The following is a 16,537-nucleotide window of genomic DNA, read 5'->3' on the forward strand; positions in this document are numbered from 1 at the left end:
TTAGGCAACTGCTTGTTTGACAAGGAAGGAAGGAATCCCAATTTTAAATAATTAATGATGTACTGTCTACATTTCTTTTCTTTTTCTAAATATTAGTTGCATGTAGACAAAATTAAGCTATTTAAATAAGTATTGAAATTGATTACAACAATTTTTCATTTGAATAGCAAGATAAAGAATTAACGAAGGTACAAATCATATATTAGTGAAGGAAATAATTACATTAATGAAATGTGAAAATAAAGTAACTCGACCTGCTTAAATGAAATCTAATGTCGTAGACCCCCGTGGACATCTCATAGACCCCCAATTTATTGTTTCACTTTCGTAGACCCCTTGGAGGTCTTCGTAGACCCCTGGGGGTCTATATAGACCACTTTGGGAATCACTGGTCTAGATCTATTACAAATTTAATAACATGACTGATCCAAACTAATTGATACAAGTAGGCCTACCCTTAATATAAGCTTTGTTGTTTTTTTTTAAAGTGTTTTGTATGTTTTACTTATATATATCTATACTTTGAAACGTGTAATGTAATGTGCAGACTTCTTTCAAAATCTAAATAAATCAATTAAAATTTTCTCTTTCATTGTTGCCTGCGTTCGAAATTATGTGACTTTTAACTTAGTGACTGTCCTTCCAGAGCACTCTTTGTATTTGTACTAACTAACTCTGACTAAGCACTGTTCAACACATAGAAATAGTTTCATGGTAGTCATGCTGTACTGTACACGAGCATCTTCCTAGTGGGTAAAATTGTATCTTGCTTACAAAACAATGTCGGATTTTACTTAGTGGAGACCTTGAACCGGATTTTTTTTTCTTTTTGTTGAGGAGGCCAAATTGAGTGCTTGAATAAGACACGCACTTAATTGATGTTGATAATTAAATCTAAACCCTCAAAATATTTTTGAATTAAGGAATAGAGTATTTGAAAAGATTTATCTCATTTTTTTTCTAAATCTTTTTTTTATATTTAATATGTTTTATATTTTTTAAAGTGTATAGTATTGTGTTTGTCATTCCTTCCCCCCGCCATTTTTTTTTAAAGGGTGAGTCCCTAGGCGACTTCATAGTCCTCACCGCCGTAAATCCGGCCCTGATGAAACAATTAAATGCTTACCTTTGAGTAGGCATATTGCATGTACACTTGCATACATGAAAACTATTTTTACAACACAAAATGGAATTCGAGTTATTAAATAACTGTATTAATTCATCCCAATCTCGATAAGATTGCGAAAAGGGACACAACTCTTCAACTATATGTCGTACACACTCTGTCTCTCATCATAATGGATTCATTCAAAGTGGCCGTTGTGAATGTGTGCTTGGTGTCAGTATGTAAATGTAATGTTGGAACTCAACGGACCCACTAGGTCTGCCTACACAGTTTTACACAAACTCCACTTGTCACCTGGTTTCCTGTGTTCAAGTAAATAATAAGAATAATAAAAATAGTAAAAAAAAAAAAAGTTCTCCTTTCAGACCTTGTGTTCTTTAGGGCAGATGATGTAAAGTTCATCTATATTATAAAGTAGAAAGTAAGGCGTATGTATGTATGTATGTATTTATGTATGTATGTATGTATGTATGTATGTATGTATGTATGTATGTATGTATGTTACGAATAGAAATCAAAACCGTTTGACCAATCTTGATAAAACTTGGCGTAAACGTTCCTTGGGTACTAACTTAGACCGTAGTGTATGTATTGTAGCCCTAAAACAAACTTAAGACTCTCAAACAAAAAGTTTTCCAACTCTATGAAAGCATTATAACTTCATCGATCTAGACTATGTTTACCATATTTGCATGAAAAGATCGAAAGGATCTTAGAAACTACAGTTTGCAACATCAACATTTTGTCTCTGCAACATCAACATTTTGTCTCTGCAACATCAACATTTTGTCTGACTAACTCCTTTTTGAGAACCGTTTAATATTGTCTAGACTTGAAAACGCGCTATCCTTTATCTATCTCTTCCTTTAGTTTAACTTTTTTTTTAAAAGAAAAAAAGAAAAAAAAAAAGGGGGGGGGTGAATTCATTGTATCTCAGAAATCAAAATCTCAGGGCTCATTAGCGGAAAGTATAAACCTCATAATCGACCTAAACACACACAAATAAAAGAAAGACAATTTTGTTCGCAGAGGCGACATTTTTTCTTATCGTCTGGATCAAAATTAACGCCTTTGTCACCATGATGGCGGGAAATAGAGAAGCTCTTGGGAACATTAGCTCCGCCTACTGTTTGGTTGCAAGGGTTTAAAAGAATACTGTAATACTCTTTAAAAAAGTTTATGTATCCGAAATACTGATAGCCCAAGTCGTCTTCTTAGCGGCCCCCGAAAGGGGAAAAGACGTTATTAGTTTTGTGTGGAATGTCTGTCCGTCCGTCCGTCCCGTTTAGATCTCATAAACTAGAAAAGATAGTGAAAATCCGACATCATAATATTTTAGACCATTCAAAGTTCTGATGCAACGGCTACTTTTTTCTTTTCTGAAAAGTGAAAAATCTAATTTTTTAAATCACTTACGCAAGCAGTTTTTCATTAAAATACACCACTTTTACAACTATTTACTATTAATAGGAACAAACACTAAAGGTTCCTTAGTAGGGAAAATACATATCTACCATATCTTTAACACATCTATGCAAACGGTTTTAGATTTTTTGTCAAAAAATGTATTTTTTTTTTACATTTGTATTGCTAAGTTAAGTAAGTTATGTTATATAGGGGTGGGGGAGGGGGATGACAAGTGACTTGCGCTGGAATTTGGATTAAAGTGAGGAGGATTCGCGCAACACGTCGACCTCACTCTCTCGCCCTAAAGCCCGTCCTTTTCCGGAAGCAAGATTTGGTCAAGACGTCCGGGGACAAGTTTGGGTGCAGTGGATGACCAGAGACTTTCTGTGTGTCTTGTCCTGCTCTTGAGTACTCCACAGCACTGTGCTGGTACTTGTCATTCTGTCCGATTAGTCTAGTTTTGTGACGTTACGCACAGGCCGCCAAGTCCAGACTTCACATGCTAGGTACATTTACACAAAAAGATAAAAAAATCTATTTAAAATGCATATAAGTTGCACATAATTTAAAACAACAATTAATGAGTAGTTTATCGTAGTATCGCTTGAACTGCACTATTGCCTACTGACGATAGAACACTGAACTAAAGAAATTTATTATGTGGTCCGCTGGGGCACCACGCAAGATCCGTCAACCTTCTTTCTCCATTCTTCTCTGTCATTTGTCTTTGACAGAATTTCATTCTGATGTTCTTTCTGAAAATATTGAAACCTGCCTTTTTACCTGCCTGGGTGGACCATTTCGGGGGCCGATTTTAAGTTTGTGTCTCCACACAAACTGTCTTTGTAACCTTGTTTTTTTTTTTTTTGTAGTTTGTTTGTTTGTTTTTATTATTCCTTTCAGTTTTTCCTCAATGATGTTTTTAGAAAAGGTAATGAAATGTAAAAAAAATTATTTTTAAATGACATTGTTTCATTTTCTGGGGAGAATATAGTCTGCAATTGTACAACTCTTTTTTTTTAAGTACTAAATCCAAATCTTTGGTGATAACTTTAATTTCACTGTATATATATATAGTTCGTTCATCGTGGTTTGATGATGACCACTTTTGTCTTCCTGGGGGCTGAGGGCTTTGCACTGGGGTTTTGTGCCTCCTCGTGTGGCTGGTGAGATCTATGTGAGCCGAAATGTTCGACTGCACACTGGGCAGCTTATTCCAGCTGGAGCTAGTGTCATTGGCCATGCTTATTTCAATGTAAATATGGATTGTATTACCAAAAATAAAGGTTAAAAAATAAGATTAAAATCTCTAAGGAAAATGTCCTCTTCTAGTGTTGTATTGTCTTTCAATGTATCCTCAAATATGTTTTTAAAAAATTGATCATTACAAGCTCAAAAGTTTGTTTCTAAATCTTCCATTACACTACAGAATGGACATCGACAACAATGGACAACAATTTGAAGTCTTACAGCAAAGTCCAGATCGCAACTCCAGCAAGCGCAGCCGACAAACAACGGACAACAATACTGAGGCAACCAATAATCTGAGTTGTCTGTAATTGAGACCTGCGCCGTTGTTGGCTATCGGGGCTTAGACGGTGGCGTTTCCTCCATCATTACTGCGAGGGTGCATTGATTCAATATTGTAGTGCTATAGGGTTACAGCGAGTTTTACTTGACTTTAAAAAAAAAGCATATGCTTAATTTCCTATATTCCTTTTCTATTTCAATAACCATGTAGACAATATGAACTACACATTTAGAATGTCAAACAGAAAATATAAACTACACATTTAGAATGTCAAAAAGACAATATAAACTACACATTTAGAATGTTAAAATCTAGATAGACTAGATACACAATTATATCAATGCTGAAAAAACTTTTTAAGGTATTTTAGAGAATTTCTAGATCTATAGATTTAATGTAGCCTCTCATCATCTTCTGGATAATGGAAAACGTTGACTTTCTTGACTGCCAGCCACCTCTTCACTCTTTACTATTGTCTGGGCCACCATATCTGATGGAGTAAAAGGCATTGCTGATAAGTACCGCTGTAGCAAGTTTTCAACGGTATTACTACCATTCGAGACCATGCCATCTCCATCACTTACTCCATGTTATGTCTGTCGCTTATTTTACCAACAGTGTTTCATACATTTATTATTAGCATTAGCAGAGATATAGGCAGATTGTCACCATGTTTACTGAATAATCGTCGAATAATATGGCAGGCCCGCAGCAGTTCTGCCCTCTGTCAGGTTATCAGAATCTTCTTCAATATGTTCAGGGCTCCGATGATATTTGCGAAGTCTTTTGTCACCACCGTTTCGGCTGATATCACAATATGTTATATATTTATTCTATAAAACGTCAATGACATATCAGCATAGAGTTTCTTGATTTCATGGAAGAGCCTCCTTGTTAGGTAATCAAACTGTAGCCAAGCGGTGTCTGCCTCTCTGCCACACAGGCCACGTCATTTGGCGCAAGACAGTTGGACAATCTAGCTCTTGAAACAAAATAATAAAATAGACAGCAATGGACACTTGGAGACTCCAGAGTCTAGAGAAACACGAAACAAAGGTTGGTCTAGAGATTAGAAAGATTTGTTGTATAATTTAAAAGCTTTAAAAAAGTAATGCTTTGTTTAGGATAATGTTCCGTACAAAAGTCAAAATTCCAGGAAAACTATCCACACGGCTGACGTAGTTGAGGATCTGTCAAAGACTTTTCTTGTTGCCAAGTCATTGGTTTACAGTGTAAGCTTTACAATATATTCAAAGCTCAGCTTATCGAACAGTGGCCTGTCTGTAGTAGAGGGCAAAGGTCAACTAAAACAATATATCGTTTTATTGGTAATTATGCTTTGATATTTTAAACCAATCAACTGATTCGTATCGATATCTCGTAGTTGAAGCTATTCAAATAAAAAAAACAAATAAACATACGACGCAAAAGAAAAATTGTTAATAGGTTGTTTGTTCTGCTGAGGTGCCCTAATGTCTGCCATTTGTTAATGACACTACTAAGACCTCACTTCCGTACCCGCTCTGTATGTCTAGAGAGGGGGGGGGGTTGTTGTCGTTGGAGGGGAGGGGGGGGAATAAAGAAAGGCTACCTTTGTGAGAGATAATTGTCAGATATTATCTCGCTCTCTAAAGTCCTGTCTTGTAACCAGACAATAAGACACGGTGCTTCCCATACCTGCGGTTCCCATGAAATATTAGAGGTTGTCCCCATTGGAAGAGGATGAGTTACCTACCCTTGATAGACTAATTGGGGGGCGGGAGAGAGAGAGAGAGAGAGAGAAAGAGAGAGAGAGAAAGAGAGAGAGAGAGAGAGAAAGAGAGAGAGAGAGACAGAGGAATGGGGGAGAACTCATTTAGAAATCTAAACTTATAATTACGCAAATCATTTTGCACAGTTCAAAATGGGCGGCGTTGAGAAACAGAGACAGCAAAGAGAAACACTAGTTAAACGTGGGAGTTGTAGCTATATCGGAACATCTTTTTGTGAAATACATTTTTACCCATTTTTTTTTTTAAATGTAGTCATTCTCTGTCAGGATCAACATAGGGCCTATGTTTAAGAGACTCACAGGTTCGTTGTAGTCTTCTGATTAAAATAAAACACATTTTCTTTCTCACTCAGAGAAGCCAGAGGATCTTATCTTTTGAAAAGAATAAACAGCGTGCAATAAGAAATATTATATTGTTATTGACACAGGCTACATTGGTTACTGTCGATATTTTCACACAAAAACTAAAGACGTTGTTATTGACAACGACAAAAGAAAAAAAGAAAAGAATTGAGCTGGGCAGTTTATCTTCATATCAAATTGCCTTTATTTTATTGCTAGTTAGTTGCCCACTTGTCTTAAATAAGTTTTAGGTCATAAAGTGAGAGTTTAATGTTTCATTCTAATATTGAAATTATTTTTTGCTACAAACAGAAGCGCTATTAATATTTTATGCTGCAGTGCTGAAAATTGCACAAAAAAATGAAATCATAGAGTTAAAAAAAAGAACGAAACGAAGCTAGTTTATCAACTCTGTCTTTACACCGGGCATACCAGAAAGCCAGCTATTTATTGTGTCTCTCCGCCATGTAGGAAAATCTCCAACAAGAAACTAACAAGCAAACAGAGTTTTGATGGCACTGCCATGGTTACAATCTTTCAATGAAACAAACTTATTGTACTCTCTAAGAGTGTTTACCAAGAAATATTCGGATGACGTGGCAGGTCTGCAGCAGTACTGCGCAATCATAATTAGCAAAGATCTTCCTAGCAATGGTCATGGTCTCAAAGATGTCTGCAAGGTAAATAGTCACCACCCCTTCGGGTGATATCACAGTAGGATATATTATTATTTAAATTAATCTATAATGTTGCTTATTCATCTCAATTGTAAGCATTCATATTCATATTAATATTATTATTATTATTATTATTATTATTATTATTATTATTATTATGAAAATAAACTAAGATTCATTCTCTGGCACAACGTCGAGCTTCGTTAGAGAGAAATTCATTGAGGTCCCTTTAAAAGTGTCCACTGAGAAATTTTCTGGTGATGTGCCAGAATGGCCTCCTTGTCTTGCAACATGCGCACTAGACTGTCGTTCGGACTTCTCGGTGGTCCCTGGTTCATACTATGCCCTCTGCCATCCCCCGTCGTCCTGCGGGAGGTTTTGACTAGGAAGTAAGTAAACTATCTTCAACTCTGAAGGAACACACGAAACATGTCAAATATTTTTCAAACATCTTAACAGTAGTTCTGCCCTCAGACAGGCAACGAGAATAATTTTATTATTATTATTATTATTATCAATGCTATCCACAGTCCATTTGTTTTGTTTCAAGATCTTATCTTCCAGGTTTTGTTGGTGATTGTGAGAGGAGACCTGAAACATGACTTGTTCTAAAAAATACCTACAATGTAACAGATTGTCCTTGTTGTCATGAACTATACGCAGGAAGATCTCATGACCTAAACCCATTATTTACTGGTTGGTTTTTTGGACTGGAGTCTAAGTGTCAAAGTTTTCTTGCTCGAGTGCCACCTGCACTTAGATGGCTGGACATTTTACTTTGACGTCATTTAAGAACAAGAGGTGAGTTGTGTCATGTATCTTGTATACATTGTGATGTATCTTGTATACATTGTCATGTATCTTGTACACAAGTATTGTAAATAGTATTGTTTCCATTGAAAACAAGCTCTACATATAAGGTTTATAAGAACGTCTGTATAAAAAAAAATGAATTACAAGAAAGATCTCATATTCCTTCTCCATAATACAGGAAAAAATAAACAAAGGTGAAATAAGAAATGAAGTTGTTTTTATTGATATACATTGGTTATATAAAAGAAAAGCATATATTTTATCATAAATCTCTTATAAAGAAAACAAAAATATTTGTTAATTAAGAAAACATCACCAAATGAAAAAAAAATGATTTAAAATGATTGTCTTTTAGTCTAAAATCAATATTTTTTTACAATTAGTTATAGGTATTATTATTATTTACAATAATTGTCTGACTTGTGTTTTAGCCATATTTGTGTGCTAAGAAAAAATCTTAACAATGGCCAAATATTTTCAAGATAGGAATGCCAATCTTATTGTTTTTCACTGTTTTTCAATTCAGCATTGTTGCAGAGAACACATTTTTGCTCCTCACTTTATACGTTATTTAGTGTTCATTCGCCTCAAAACCGAAAACGTTTTATATATCATTTAGAATATATAGCACTGACTTAAGGGGTTAAATAGACCACACGCCAAGAGCAACTGCTTTTAATCAAGCAGGATCGTTTTAAGTTCAAGCATTTTAAAATGTCAACAGTTATTCAATGTCAAGTGTGTCTGAATAATTATAAAGAAATGATTCCTTTGCACTGAAGTTTCGACGAGCGTATCGATTCATTTCCAAGAGAGGCCACTCTCACTTGTAGTGGAAAAAATAAAGTACTGCATTGACTCTTGTCTTCATAAAGTCAAGAATAGTGACGGCGACGTAGAAATCAAATCAAAAACTGTGCACACACAAAATAGGCAAGATAGAATTTATTATTTTTTGAAAGCAATCATTGTCTTAAGATTCATGTGTTGTTTTAAACATTTTTTCTCTCTCTCCTTCCTGTTTCTGATTTGTATTGCTTTCCCCAATACTGTTTTTTTTTATTTTCATTCGTCTTCATCCTCTATTTTCAGCCGGAAACAAAGATGGCGAGCTTTGAACCGGAAGTTGACTGACGTGTTGCTGGAGTCCATGAATAAACATACGGGGTAGCAGAGGCCGGTGAGGCGCTGGCGACATTGAATTTTCAGGGTTCCGGAAGTAGAGGGCATCCAGATTGGACAAGATGGCCGCGGCCTGAAAATAAACAAAGAACAATGCGATAGTTTAAAACTTCAGTCCACGGAAATTAATTTCCGTTTAAATATGGAGGTAGAGAATATGTATGGTAATTATTTAAAAAAAATTAAATAACTAATTAAAGCCTTATTTTAATGCACTTATTAGCTGTCTGGTCGTGTGCTATGTGATTGGTAATGTGGTAACGATTGTCCAGAGTTCTAAGCTTGCCCGCGGTCACCTCTGTTATGGAATGTGTGTGCGTGATGCAACAAGGAGTAAAATTACGGCAGAGAATTGGTTTTTATTATCTGAATAGATTATGATGTAGAGGCGCGGTGGCGGAGTGGCGAAGCGCTTGGCATTCAAACTAGAAGGTAAGTGGTATAAGGGGAGGGGGGGGGGAAGTAAACGTTGTGCTGGCCGCATAACTTCCTCGTTGAATGTGGGCCATAGAAACAGATGATCTTTACATCATCTGCCCGCAGGTCTGAAAGGAGAACTTTACTTTATGATGTAAGTCCATCGAAGTTGAGGTTCTAAATAGGGGGATAGGAATTTGTAGAGAGAGCCCAAGTGGGAGACGAGAGATGAATGAAAAAAAAACGTGTTATGTTTTTTTGTTTTTGTTTTTTTAGTTGTATCTTGTTTAAAATGCTCATGTGATTGCTATTTTTGTTTCTAGTTCCTACATTCCTCTCAATTGAAATTGAAAGCTGTGTTCTATACTGTCACGAAATGTGACGTTCATTTGGGTTTAGAAAGAATTCAGTTCAAGTTTAGTTCAAGTTCTCAAATAAAAAAGAATACGCCTACAACGGATTGAATTGGACTTGAGGTAACAATCCAACGACCGTGCATCCACAATCTTAAAGTGGTTTGGCTTTGGAGAAAACAAGGCCCAAAAAAATAAAAAATAAATAATAAAACAAAATAAAAGATATGCCAAATAAGATATTCTCAAGATTGAAAATAAATGTGGGTATTGCCACTCTGCCATAGTTAGTTATCAATGTGTTTGTTTTATTTTGTTGTCAAGAACATAGACAGCTTATTTAAAATGAACGTTTGAAATCTCCAACACAGACCTGAGGGTGATAGTTGAACCAATAGGGATTGGTCTGTAGCATTCTCTGGACTGCTGCGTAATTTCCTGCCTCAGCAAGAAGTTCCAGACCAACAGCTGTCTGACGTTTCCATTTGGTTCTGGAGACAAACAAGTACTACAGAATTAAAATCATTTCGTAACTAATGTTCCAAGACTAAAGCAAACTAAATATTCATATTTTATTTGTCAGTGCAAAGATAAAGAGACAAATGTTGGCCAGAATGAGGATCGAATCCACTCCATTCACTTTCTTAGCGACATTGCTTATCACTTTTGTTAACCAGCGATACTAATGTGTGCAAAAGTTTAGCTTGAAATAAAGGATTGATTCTTTCATTTCTATATGTGCTTTTGACCACCTTCCCACATTGGACTAAGAAAAATGTGTAAGGTATTTGAAGTTAATGTAAAAAAAAAAAGAGTTTTGGTAAAAAGTTTTTTTTATATAAATCTTATTAGCCAGCATAATGTCTCCATTATTATTATCATTGAGAGTCCAAAGATAATTCAAAGATTCTCAGAATACTATCAGCTCATTGGTTCTGGTAATATTTTTACCATCTTATTATTATTATTATGTATAATTATGCTGTAAGCTTATTTGTTGTTTTTATTTTTGTTTATTCATATTTCTCTAATGAGCATTAATTTGTGTAATTCTATTGCCATTTCATTTGCGCTCTCCAAATTAGTTTTGTTTTGGTGGTTGAGTGGGCTGGATAGAAACACAATATTATGCTGTAGTTAACATTCGTACCTTCTGTTCTGGTACCATGTCTTGACCTGCGTGTCTGTCAAGTTGAGTTTTGAGGCCAGCTCCATCCTGTCCTGGACACTCAGGTATTTTTGTCTCTCAAAAGTTTTCTCGAGGACAGACAGCTGGTGGTCAGTGAAGGCAGTCCTGGCTTTTCTGGGCTTCTTGGACTTGATCATCAACGGGGAGCCGGAGCTGCCCCTCTTTCTGTGCGGTCTTCCATCGCTGGACTCTGGGAACGAAAGTTCATAGATTTACAGATGAAGTCATAAGCTCATAGATTTACAGATGAAGTCATAAGCTCATAGATTTACAGATGAAGTCACATATTTTCAAACTTAGGTCGTTGGTGGAAGTGAGGGTGGGTCATTGTTCTTAGGTCTATTTTTTTAGAAGAATAGAAAATGGAAGAGAAAGAAAAGAAGTCAAGGGGCGCTAAAAATAAAGATTGTGTACTCTTTGGCATTTTCGTTAGTCCCAATCATGTTAAAATGTGGTCGATAAATAAAGGGAGATAATGAAGCTGACGAGTTAGTTTAAAATCAGTTTTTTTTTTATAAATATGTTGGGTTGTTTTGTTTCGTTATTTTTATGACGATTATCTCATGATTCTGTACAAACTTAACACATTCTGATAACTATTACATTTATTTTTATTTAAAATGCTGATCATTCGACAGGCCTTTGCCTAACAGACATTCAACTAAAAATACCATTTCGAACTCTCTGTGTCAACTACATCTGAGCTCTGTGTCAACTACATCTGAACTCTGTGTCAACTAATGCACATACATCTGAACTCTCTGTGTCAACTAGTGCACATACATCTGAACTCTCTGTGTCAACTAGTGCACATACATCTGAACTCTGTGTCAACTAGTGCACATACACCTGAACTCTCTGTGTCAACTAGTGCACACACATCTGAACTCTGTGTCAACTAGTGCACATACATCTGAACTCTGTGTCAACTAGTGCACATACACCTGACTGTCTGTGCCAGCTAGTGCACATACATCTGACTGTCTGTGCCAGCTAGTGCACATGCATCTGACTGTCTGTGCCAACTAGTGCACATGCACCTGATTTCTCTGTGCCAACTAGTGCACATACACCTGATTTCTCTGTGTCAACTAGTGCACATACACCTGAACTCTCTGTGTCAACTAGTGCACATACATCTGAACTCTCTGTGTCAACTAGTGCACACACATCTGAACTCTGTGTCAACTAGTGCACATACATCTGAACTCTGTGTCAACTAGTGCACATACACCTGAACTCTCTGTGTCAACTAGTGCACATACATCTGAACTCTCTCAACCATTTTTTAAAACCTGAATTTTAATTAAAAGTAAGCGTTTTATATTGCATTTGTTGACCATCAAGCTAATAAAATAGTCGATTATGAACATTATTGTCATCCCATTATTGAAATGATTGATCCTCGAATGAAATTCAAATGATAAGCATTACAATTCAGTGTATCTCTTCAGTTTATTAGTGTAATTATTGATATCATAAAATACATTCATTTTTTCCAGAGGTTTTTTTTAGTTGATTTTTTTAGCCAACAGTTTTAGCGGCTTATTGTTAATGATCAGTAATCGGCTAATCGATTATTTAAGGGTGTTTGCAAACAATGTTAGGTTTTACTCATCAGCACAGAGTTAAGTTTGACGATTGTAGGCTCTCTGTGTTGGAGCCATTGTATTTAGATAGAACAGGACTTTTTCACTGGCTACTGTTCTGTAGATTACTTTGTACTGTACAAACGGAACAGACTTGCAGAATGACTACAAAATGAATACGTAAAAGTTACTGCGGTGGTCCTTTGGGGTACAAACGTTACCAAGGATCAAAGTACAAGGTGTTAACAAAAAGTTTTAATCAGGAATGGGGCGTCACAGCGTTTTTCAACCTTTTCTTTCTACTATTCCTGACGGTTGGTCGTTGTGTTGGCCATATGACACACTCGTAAACCATGGCCACAGAAGCAGATGACATTTACATCATCTGCCCCATAGATCTCAAGTTGTGAACGGGGAACTTTACTTTTGCTGGTATATACATTACGTTCCTACGTAACATCTTAGGTCAATATACTTTCAACTTCGCCTATCCCGTTAGACCATTGGGGCATCACGGCACATATACGACCACCCACGAAGATACGTTTTTATAAAGGTGCTGTCCACCATTACTGGAAATACTTAAATAACCATCTGATGAGATCCTCAAACCTTTTGAGGTCTTAGGGTGTGGCGAGTGTGGCATCCAGCCATTCGTGGACCTGATATGACGCTCACCCTGTGCTCCGAGCACCGCTAAGGCCGTCTTGAAAACAAATGTCAGTGAATTATGGAGCACCGTTAAGGCCGTCTTGAAAACAAATGTCAGTGAATTATGGAGCACCGTTAAGGCCGTCTTGAAAACAAATGTCAGTGAATTATGATGAGAGTGTCAGGAACAGGGGGGGGGGGGAGAGAGTCGCGTTGTGATCTTGTTTCCCAGCATACCTCTGAATGTCATGTTAGGCCCCCACATTAGGATGATCTCAATTGAAAAGAAGAGACCATCCAAATGTGAGGGCTAGAATCACGTTTTTTTTTTAAATCCAAATAAATTGTTTTCAAAAGTATTTCATTTAAAAATGTTGTGTGTGCTATGCTATAGTCAGAGAAAATTTAAACTGTATGACCTTGACCTGTATATTTCTGGGGTTTATTAGTGTATAGTGCTTGGGAGACAAGGACAAATGAGAGTAATAAACACACTCTTCTGTAGGACCACTTATCGTGAGAGATGATCGTCGATTGATTTGCCAGATTTTGACACAATTCACGCATCTAACTGAACCAAATACGTCCCCACAAATGAACGGACGAAGAGCGTCTCCACGATGGAGATAACTCTACCCGGACTATTTCCACTCGTACTGAGTGCTCTGAATAGAGTTCGATCAAATTGCCGCCCTTGTCAAGCTGTTTCTCCCCAGCCACCCCAGCACCACCTCCCATCCCCAATTTTGGCGAATGTTAAGCAAGAACGCCAAGATGTCGCCTGGCAACTCGGAAGGAGAGACTTTGTTAAGAACTACTTTAAAATAAATGACATTTTTTTTTTAAATCAAACTTGATCAGGTAATGTATGATCAGTGTTTTCACCCTAGCCAGACATCCCCCCCCCCCAACCTTCCTCTACAATCCATATCACAAATAACAAAGATGTACTGCTGCAGGGGTGAACGACTGTACAAAGCCATCTCACAGCATTTATTTTTTTCTTTAAATATAATTTGCATATTTGAATCAAAAACGCCTACAGGAAAAATAACATAAAATTAAATTTAAAAAAAAGAGCATAGCATCATATTGCAGAATCTCTTGGCCACTTCTAGCCCAATGCTTGCCACGTTGGGTTCAAGTAATTGGTTAATATAATCACCATTTCTAATTGTAAGACTGGAATTTTTTTTTACTTTAAAGTACATCAGCATCATATTGCAGAATCTCTTGGCCACTTCTAGCCCAATGCTTGCCACGTTGGGTTCAAGTAATTGGTTAATATAATCACCATTTCTAATTGTAAGACTGGAATTTTTTTTTACTTTAAAGTACATCAGCATCATATTGCAGAATCTCTTGGCCACTTCTAGCCCAATGCTTGCCACGTTGGGTTCAAGTAATTGGTTAATATAATCACCATTTCTAATTGTAAGACTGGAATTTTTTTTTACTTTAAAGTACATCAGCATCATATTGCAGAATCTCTTGGCCACTTCTAGCCCAATGCTTGCCACGTTGGGTTCAAGTAATTGGTTAATATAATCACCATTTCTAATTGTAAGACTGGAATTTTTTTTTACTTTAAAGTACATCAGCATCATATTGCAGAATCTCTTGGCCACTTCTAGCCCAATGCTTGCCACGTTGGGTTCAAGTAATTGGTTAATATAATCACCATTTCTAATTGTAAGACTGGAATTTTTTTTTACTTTAAAGTACATCAGCATCATATTGCAGAATCTCTTGGCCACTTCTAGCCCAATGCTTGCCACGTTGGGTTCAAGTAATTGGTTAATATAATCACCATTTCTAATTGTAAGACTGGAATTTTTTTTTACTTTAAAGTACATCAGCATCATATTGCAGAATCTCTTGGCCACTTCTAGCCCAATGCTTGCCACGTTGGGTTCAAGTAATTGGTTAATATAATCACCATTTCTAATTGTAAGACTGGAATTTTTTTTTACTTTAAAGTACATCAGCATCATATTGCAGAATCTCTTGGCCACTTCTAGCCCAATGCTTGCCACGTTGGGTTCAAGTAATTGGTTAATATAATCACCATTTCTAATTGTAAGACTGGAATTTTTTTTTACTTTAAAGTACATCAGCATCATATTGCAGAATCTCTTGGCCACTTCTAGCCCAATGCTTGCCACGTTGGGTTCAAGTAATTGGTTAATATAATCACCATTTCTAATTGTAAGACTGGAATTTTTTTTTACTTTAAAGTACATCAGCATCATATTGCAGAATCTCTTGGCCACTTCTAGCCCAATGCTTGCCACGTTGGGTTCAAGTAATTGGTTAATATAATCACCATTTCTAATTGTAAGACTGGAATTTTTTTTTACTTTAAAGTACATCAGCATCATATTGCAGAATCTCTTGGCCACTTCTAGCCCAATGCTTGCCACGTTGGGTTCAAGTAATTGGTTAATATAATCACCATTTCTAATTGTAAGACTGGAATTTTTTTTTACTTTAAAGTACATCAGCATCATATTGCAGAATCTCTTGGCCACTTCTAGCCCAATGCTTGCCACGTTGGGTTCAAGTAATTGGTTAATATAATCACCATTTCTAATTGTAAGACTGGAATTTTTTTTTACTTTAAAGTACATCAGCATCATATTGCAGAATCTCTTGGCCACTTCTAGCCCAATGCTTGCCACGTTGGGTTCAAGTAATTGGTTAATATAATCACCATTTCTAATTGTAAGACTGGAATTTTTTTTTACTTTAAAGTACATCAGCATCATATTGCAGAATCTCTTGGCCACTTCTAGCCCAATGCTTGCCACGTTGGGTTCAAGTAATTGGTTAATATAATCACCATTTCTAATTGTAAGACTGGAATTTTTTTTTACTTTAAAGTACATCAGCATCATATTGCAGAATCTCTTGGCCACTTCTAGCCCAATGCTTGCCACGTTGGGTTCAAGTAATTGGTTAATATAATCACCATTTCTAATTGTAAGACTGGAATTTTTTTTTACTTTAAAGTACATCAGCATCATATTGCAGAATCTCTTGGCCACTTCTAGCCCAATGCTTGCCACGTTGGGTTCAAGTAATTGGTTAATATAATCACCATTTCTAATTGTAAGACTGGAATTTTTTTTTACTTTAAAGTACATCAGCATCATATTGCAGAATCTCTTGGCCACTTCTAGCCCAATGCTTGCCACGTTGGGTTCAAGTAATTGGTTAATATAATCACCATTTCTAATTGTAAGACTGGAATTTTTTTTTACTTTAAAGTACATCAGCATCATATTGCAGAATCTCTTGGCCACTTCTAGCCCAATGCTTGCCACGTTGGGTTCAAGTAATTGGTTAATATAATCACCATTTCTAATTGTAAGACTGGAATTTTTTTTTACTTTAAAGTACATCAGCATCATATTGCAGAATCTCTTGGCCACTTCTAGCCCAATGCTTGCCACGTTGGGTTCAAGTAATTGGTTAATATAATCACCA

The 16,537-nt window shown here is 36.3% G+C and overlaps 1 protein-coding gene across 1 annotated transcript in view; it reads right to left on the reverse strand.

Moving 5' to 3' along the window:
• Nucleotides 1–7,867: 7,867 nt before the first annotated feature.
• Nucleotides 7,868–16,537, reverse strand: part of LOC106065936 (barH-like 2 homeobox protein) — a 28,830-nt gene continuing 20,160 nt past the window's right edge. The window contains exons 3-5 of the mRNA XM_056040454.1: nucleotides 10,770–10,998; nucleotides 9,993–10,110; nucleotides 7,868–8,922 (exon numbers count right to left, since the gene is read on the reverse strand). Coding sequence (XP_055896429.1) covers nucleotides 8,743–8,922; nucleotides 9,993–10,110; nucleotides 10,770–10,998 — 527 coding nt within the window. The 3' untranslated portion in view covers nucleotides 7,868–8,742. The remainder of the gene's footprint in view (nucleotides 8,923–9,992; nucleotides 10,111–10,769; nucleotides 10,999–16,537) is intronic.

This window comes from Biomphalaria glabrata, chromosome 9 (assembly GCF_947242115.1).
Source record: "Biomphalaria glabrata chromosome 9, xgBioGlab47.1, whole genome shotgun sequence".
NCBI classification, from domain to species: Eukaryota; Metazoa; Mollusca; class Gastropoda; family Planorbidae; genus Biomphalaria; species Biomphalaria glabrata.